We start from the raw sequence: 7935 nt of genomic DNA, 5'->3' as shown, positions 1-7935 counted from the left end.
GATGACTCAGCACTCATACTGATGACTCAGCACTCATACAGATGACTCAGCACTCATACAGATGACTCAGCACTCTCACTGATGACTCAGCACTCATATAGATGACTCAGCACTCATACAGATGACTCACTCAGCACACTCGCAGATTACTCAGCACTTTTACAGATGATTCGGCACACTCTCTGATGTTTATAGTTACTCATGCTTTTTTAATTCGGCTACTTTCACCTGCAAAGAACAAAATGTTCAGCTCATTAAGGAATTCACAGATGTTTATTTTGTTTGTTTGTTTGGTTTTTTTTGTTAGTGTTTTTTCTCATAGATGTGCTTGATGATTTATTCCAATACTTGGAAACTTTGTGCTTTTTAAATGACTTTAGTGTACCGGCTTCATTATTAGCTTTTAGCTACCAGCTGCTTTCAGCTGCAAGACAAAATATTTTAGCTTTTGTTATTCGGTTTTAGCTTTTTTTTATCTCTTTACTGTTAATTTAGCTTCTGTTTCTGCAACAGTTTTTGAAAAACAAATTAATTTAGTTTCTGTTAATTTTGATTTATTTATTGTCAAATAAATAAATGTTATTTTAATTTTCTTTCTGTTGATAAATAATTTCATTACAGCTTTGAATTTACTGTTTTTAATGTTGTTGGTATGAAACAAACATAAATGTTGTTTAGTAAACAAACTAAACGTCCCCTGCAGGCCTCAGGCACTCATGATGTCATGGATGGAGGTCAAAGGTCATCGAGGATTGCTGAGGCAGCTGTTTTTCACCAGATGGTCCAGGAAGAGTCCAGAGACCTGGACGTGGATCTGGATCTGGACCTGYACRTGACTCCACAACATGGTAGAGAACTGTAAAACACGACAGTTGTCACCCTGAAGGTCAGACTGTGTAATCCTCAGAGGCCTGAGCCCCTCTCGGACCCTGCAGGCCTCAYAGGGTCAAAGGTCAGGACTYAACATGTTCTTGTGTTTTTAGAGGACCTTGTGTTTGTGGAGAACCGGACCGTCCCGTCTCGCTCCGCCTCCCGGCTCAGCTACTTCTCCTGTGGTGCTGGAGGTCCCAGGGAAGGCAGCAGCTACCTGCCCGGCCTCGATGACTCGGATCCAGAGGACGATCCCTACCAGCGGTACCCGGTCTATCCTCTCCACCCGGGTCCCTGCAGCCACACGTCTCAGGAGGGTCTGGACTCACCGAGCCCAACGCCTCAGGTCTTTAATATCACTGATTGTATTTATTGTGTTTCTGTTTTAAACCGCTCCACACCTCAGACCCTCCTCATCGTCAGACTGAGTGATGAAGAGGAGCCAGCTGCTGCCTTCGTTACATCAGAGTCTATTTCTGGCTTCAGCTGTAACCCTGAGAAGATTCTCAGGATCTGCTGCCTCTGTCCTCGCTGGAAGCCGATAAACAACTTTATTTACTTCGCTGAGTCAGAACCAGGACTCCTCCGGTTTCTGGGTTCACGTCTGGATCAGAACTCCATCCAGGCCAGAACYGGTTCCTCGTATCTGTTGAAGACCAGGACTGAAGGACAGTGGATGGACAGCAGCTCTGGACAAATTAATCTCATTTAMCTGTTAATTTGTCTCACAGCTGGCCGACACGCCGCAGTGAGACCGAGGKAAACAGGAACCCAGACATGTGCCTGTCACTCATCAGCATTTGGCCGCCACTTTCTGATTGGCTGCCAGGTTTCAGCTTCCTCAGACGACTCGTCACGCTCAAGTGTAGATCTGGAAGCCGTTCAACCAGTAGACTCAAGTGACAACATCGTGTTTTCTGAAGGAGACATTAGGATGAGTCAACAGAATCTGAGGAGACTAAATCCACATGTTTACATGTTTATTAGGAGAAACAACAAAAGCCAATCAAAAGTGGCCAAATGCTAGCTAAGTGGTAAAAGGTCAGCCAAAAGTTGTAAAATTCTAGTTAAAAGTACTGAATGCTAGCCAAAAGTGGTAAAATTTTGGCAAAAAATTGTAAAATGGTGGCCAAAAGCAGTAAAATGGTGGCTAAAATTGGTAAAATGCTAGCTAGAAGTGCTAAAGGTTAGCGTAAAGTGGTAAATGATTGGCCAAAAGCAGTGCAATGGCAGCCAAAAAGGTAAAATGATGGCCAAAAACCATAAAATGCTAGTTAAAAGTACTGAATGCTAGCCAAAAAAGGTCAAATGTTAGCCAAAATTGATAAAATGCTAGCTAAATGTACTAAAGATTATTGTAAATTGGTAAGACTGGTCAAAAGTGCTAAAATCTTGACCAAAAATGGTAAAAAAAATTAAAATAAAAAAATGGTCAAAAAAGTTAAAATGCTAACAAAAAGTGTTAAAATGTTGGCCAAAAATGGTAAAATGCTTGCAAAAAGTGGTAAAATGCTAGTAAAAAATAGTATAATTGTAGCCAAAATTGATAAAATGCTAGCTAAAAGTACTATAGATTAGCATAAAGTGGTAACAGATTGGCCAAAAGTGACAAAATGGTGGCCAAAACAGGTAAAATGATGGCCAAAAGCCATAAAATGCTAGTTAAAAGTACTGAATGCTAACCACAAAAGGTCAAATGTTAGCCAAAATTGATAAAATGCTCGCTAAATGTTCTAAAGATTAATGTAAAGTGGTAAAAGACTGGCCCCAAAAGTACTAAAATATTGACCAAAAAGGGTAAAAAATAATAAATAAAAATAAAAACAGGTCAAAAATGGTGAAATGCTTGCGAAAAGTGGTAAAATTCTAGTCAAAAATGGTAAAATCATAGCCAAAATTGATAAAATTCTAGCTAAAAGTACTATAGATTAGCGTAAAGTGGTAACAGATTGGCCAAAAGTGACAAAATGGTGGCCAAAACAGGTAAAATAGTGGCCAAAAACAACAAAATGCTAGTTCAATGTACTGAATTCTAGCCAAAAAATGTTAAAATGATAGACAAATTTGATAAAATGGTAAAAGACTGGCCAAAACTGGTGCAATGCTAGCCTGGTGTTTTGTCAGATATGGTCCGTGAGGATAAAAATATAAGGAATGCATTAAAATCTGTTGTTTCTGGTTTCTTCCAGATCACTGACCTGAACAGACGGATGTCGGCGGTCGAGACTCTCCTAAATCACTTAGAGCTGAAGGTCACCACAACAGACAACCAGGTGAAATAACTCCCTGATGACAAGCAGCAGGTCATCACAGAAGCTCAAACTAAAACATGCTAACTGAAATTCACAAACAAACATGAACCTTTTCAGTTTTCAAATTTGAACTTTTATAATAAATGAACTGAAAATCGTAATGTTCAGGACTGGTTCATCTCTGTTCTGTTCTCTCACAAGAACTGGGCTCCGAGCCCACAGAGCCCAGCTGCTCCTCCTCCTCAGTGGGAGGAAGTGGACATCGAAGAGCAGCAGCTCCGACAGAAACTGGACCAGCTGACAGACAACATCAGCGACAAAAGTTCTGATGAAGACGAGTCCAGCGGTCCACAGTCCTCCGAGGAGGTCCCAGCWCAGAGAAGCCCTCAGGTGGACCTCAGACTGTCCAGAATCCCCACCAGACCCACATCCAGATCCCCTCAGGAGCAGCGCCCCCTGCAGGAGGCATCGATGAACATCAGAGGCTCCACAGCTTTACTCGTGGAGCTGGAAGACAAAGTGGCTCAGGCTGCAGCCGACGTCCAGAACGTCCAGAGTCAGGTCCGGCGCTTAAAGAAGCTAAAATAAATCAATTTATTTAAATCAATAAATTTTATCTTTTTTAATCTGCAGGTTTCTTACATCGAGAACCGGATCGCCGCTCTGAACACAGCCGAAGCACCGCTGGAGAAACGAAGACGAGTAACGAGATTTAATTTATGTTGTAATTCCAGACGGTCGAGTTCAAGCAGTGCTGAKACATAACAATMTTTTTTATTTCGGCTGAGATAAAAMACCAGAGTGTGAAATCAGCTGAGGTAAACGTAAAGCCAATAGACATAAAGTTAGCTAAAAGGCAAAAGTAGCAAAATGCTGCCTAACAGTAGCTGTAGAATCATTCAAAATGGCACAAAAAACAGCTACAGTAGTAAAAAAATAAAAATAAAATTGGCTAAAAGCAGCAAAAAGTCAAAATGTRGCATAAACCTTGCTAAAAGTAGCAAAATGCTAGCCTAAAATTAGAAACACCAGGTGAAGCTATGTATGGCAAAAAGTTAGCTGGAAGTAACAAAGGCCTAACTTTAAGCTAAAAGAAGAAAGGTGCCAGCAAAATGTTACAAAGTWGCAAACTGTTAGCTAAAAGGTAAAATTAGCATTTTACAGCTAAAAGTAAGAAAAGGCTAGGTAAAAGCTAATTGTAGCAAAAGGCTTTCTAAAAGCTGGAGGTAACAAACGCCTAATTTAAAACTATGAGAAGAAGAAAAATGTTAGCTAAAAGTAGCAAACGGCTATTTGATTTTAAGAAAAAAACAGCTTTAAGCCACTGAAGTAAAACAGTAGCTAAAAWATAAAAGCAGGAGGAGGTTAGCTAAAAGCAGCAGAAAGCTTAAAGTGACAGTGGTCAAGTTAAAAGCTAATGTTAGCATAAGAAGATGAAGAGAGGCTGTCCACTGAAGGTTTTAATTTATTTTTAGATCAATAACTGTTAATAATTCAGACATTTCGGCTGATTTAGCAGCAGAGTTTTTTCTGTCTTTAATTAAAGATAAGCTGAGATGTTTTCTGACGTTTTTGTTTCTTTGTTCTCAGTCAGCGATCCCGATCCAAGCCAGACGACTTTCCCACAACTTTCCCACAAGTAAGAGCCTGCCTCGCTCCGGCCTTTTCCTCGGGGTCTTTTAAACSACATCTTAACCTCGTTAGTCTGAGGACACGACGCTCTGCAGAGCGAACCTGCGTCCCGTTGTCTCTTCATGGAGTCGGACCAAAAACCACTTCAGATAAACGCTGCAGCTGGGATTAGTCGACAAATTGTTCTCCTCAGGATCCCAGCAGTCAGACCTGAACCCAGACACACGTGAGCTTTTATTGTGAAGAATAATAGTGTTTGGCTTTTAAAAAGATAAAAACATCTTCTATGAAGTATTTAAAAATGAGTCTTCTTTAAAGTTTCTGGATCTTTACAGGTTCAGAAACTCATAAATCTCTGATAAGAAGCTTCAGGGCTGACGTCAGGCCTGCAGCTAACTAATCTGKTGGATCCAGACCAGGTCTGTCTGGATCTGAACCATAAAACCAGTAAACTGAACCAGAATGTGCTCCTTATTTTCAACACATTCATTAAGTTAAACTTCTCTTTTAAGGATTTTCCACCTGAATTCCATCCATGAGCGCTGACATTCAATCATTTTTCTTTCTCTAAGATTTATTTTAAAATTGTCATTATTTTGTGCTAAAAAAGACTAAAACATATTTATTAAACCAGTAACTGAGAGATGGAAAAAGAAATAGTTTGCACAAAAATAAGTGCTGATTTTCAGAAGTTGAACCTTCATCATGCAGCTGAACGGCTCGCCGGTTCAAACTGAGAGTTAATTAGCAGTTGTTAGCAAAGCTAACCGAAACGTTTGCTTTGCTAACTCATAATCAGCTAACTAAGAATATAGCTTTGCTAACGATAAACTGCGGGAGTTCTCTATAGGGTGTCGTTTGTAAAGTTACACAGTCAAAAATTACCACCAATATTTTTGTTTTATTTAGACTTTTATAAGAAAAAAAGAACAGATTTATTTTTCAAAATTATTTTTTCTCCATATGATTCGTACATCTGTAAATGTCATAGTTTATAAACTAAATATTTAACTTACAAATTAAATATTTAGTTAACAAGATAAATATTTAGGTTGTAACTAAAATATTTAGTAGCAAGTTAAATATTTCGGTAGGTAGCTAAATATTGAACTTGCAACTTAAATATTTAGCTAGCAAGTTAAATATTTAGGTAGGTAGCTAAATATTTAACTTGCAACTTAAATATTTAGTAGCAAGTTAAATATTTAGGTAGGTAGCTAAATATTTATCTTGCAACTTAAATATTTAGCTAGCAAGTTAAATATTTAGGTAGGTAGCTAAATATTTATCTTGCAACTTAAATATTTAGCTAGCAAGTTAAATATTTTGGTAGGTAGCTAAATATTTAACTTGTGACTTAAATATTTGTTTTGAGCTAAATATTTATGTTGCAAGTTAAATATTTAGCTAACTAACTAAATATTTAGGTTGCAACTTAGGTTCTGTAGAGGTGGACGTACAGAAAGATAAACGGACCAAACTTCAGAGGTCAGGACCAGGAGCTTTGTTTGTTTCCTTTACAACAAAGGTTTAGTTATTATTTAAATGACTCGATGGATAAGTTTGGAAATTTGCGTCACAAGTTCTTAAAAAGCGTTGAGTTCTGCAGCTGTGTTCTGTGTTTRCAGACCAGGTGGACTCGTTTGTCAGGAGCTCTGTCTGCAGGGGCTCCCTGACCCAAAGGACCCCCGTGGCAAAGCCCCAAACCCGGGCTACCTGTGCGGTACGACCCCCGTCTGGTGCCGGGGCGCCTCTGAGAGTTCACCTCCAWCCAGCTGACATCAGGGAGCAAAAACTGTTCAGATCTGATGAGTCGCATCATCTTTACTTCTTAAAACTGGGGATCTCAGAAGAGGGTTGGTCAGTCAGTGTCTTACCTGCAGCAGAAACTCTCCTGATTAAAACTTACAGTTGGAGGTGAACTCTTGGTTTTCAGATCAGGTTCTGACCTCTAATCAAGGATTTTACTGTGATTTATTCTGATTGATCTTTTCTGCTTCAAACACTTTGTTTAAATCAAATCATCTCTGTTGTCCTGAAAATATCAGAGTTAAACAAGTTTCAGGTAAAMTTATTTACAGAAAAAATAAAAGATCAGGAGGCTGAACAGAAAACCTGTCAAAGTTTAAATATTTTTGAAATTTCTCAGAAAAATGGATGAAAATAAAACAAATCCACAAATATGGAAAAGTGGATTCAAAGTCAAGCTAAGATTACCCAACTCTGTAATCCTTTCAAAATAAAACTAATAAAAAAATAAACGCCTATCAAAGTTAAAGATGCATGAACTTTAACTCTGATCTSTTTAACCCAACGACTCACCTGAGTTCTAAAGGAACCCAAACGGTCCTCAGAACCTTCAGCTTCTGTCTTTTCTCCTCCAACAGAAACCGATGATGACTCCGGTCTGATGAAGAGGAGGCTGAGCGCCGTCGATTGATCAGGACCAATCAGAGAACAGATTAGATTTGAATGATTTCATGTATTTACTCAGATTTATCAAGTCTTTTATTCTAATGATTTATTTATATTTTAATTGTAATGATTTATTTACGTCTTAATCCTAACTAATGATTTATCTGTTTCTAATCCTAGCCTGGTCAATAATCTGATGTTTAATCTGCTGCTGCTCCTCTGGGGTGTAAAAGTTTTCAGCTGGTCTTTGGATCACAGGAAGTTATTTTCAACACCTGGTTCCAACCAGAACCAGACTCAGATCCAGGAACTGGTCCGTGTGAGGCTCCTCAGGTCCCACTGGATCCAYTCAGCTGAGCTCTGCGTTTTTCACAGATTAGTGATGTTTCCTGATCAGATTACAACCAGCAGCTGATAAAAGCTGTTTGATTCACTCAGGAAACAACAAGTGTTGATCAGTTTTAATAATTTAAAGTCAGACCAGACTCTGAGGGTCTTCAGAGCCCACCGCCCCACCTCCCAGGTCAGTTTACACTGAAACACAGGAAAGAGGCGGAGCTACAGACATGAGCAGCCAGTGGTTCAGGAGATATTTTACTAACAGACACACAGAAACTATTTCTCAGACAAAATCCTAAAAACAAAACAAAAACGTCTGAAAGATCCTCAGAGTCTGCAGATCCAGATCCGTTTGATCAGAACCGGACCAGAACCAGACCATCGGTAAAAATCTGTCTGAAATATTTTTGTTTATTTAATGTTTTAT

General features: G+C 39.0%; 1 protein-coding gene across 1 annotated transcript in view; it reads left to right on the top strand.

Annotated features, from left to right (window-relative positions):
- The window catches only part of mlphb (melanophilin b), a gene marked incomplete in the record, with an annotated part of 52330 nt that extends 44696 nt beyond the window's left edge, over window positions 1–7634 (top strand). The window contains 8 exon segments of the mRNA XM_014017822.1: window positions 704–848; window positions 984–1216; window positions 3060–3143; window positions 3324–3683; window positions 3756–3824; window positions 4713–4761; window positions 6388–6477; window positions 7142–7634. Of these exon segments, the coding sequence (XP_013873276.1) occupies window positions 704–848; window positions 984–1216; window positions 3060–3143; window positions 3324–3683; window positions 3756–3824; window positions 4713–4761; window positions 6388–6477; window positions 7142–7194 (1083 nt within the window).
- Between the last annotated feature and the right edge of the window lie 301 nt (window positions 7635–7935).

Source organism: Austrofundulus limnaeus, unplaced genomic scaffold, assembly GCF_001266775.1.
Source record: "Austrofundulus limnaeus strain Quisiro unplaced genomic scaffold, Austrofundulus_limnaeus-1.0 Scaffold177, whole genome shotgun sequence".
In the NCBI taxonomy this organism is placed as follows: domain Eukaryota; kingdom Metazoa; phylum Chordata; class Actinopteri; order Cyprinodontiformes; family Rivulidae; genus Austrofundulus; species Austrofundulus limnaeus.
This window is presented reverse-complemented; position numbering and strand designations above follow the sequence as displayed.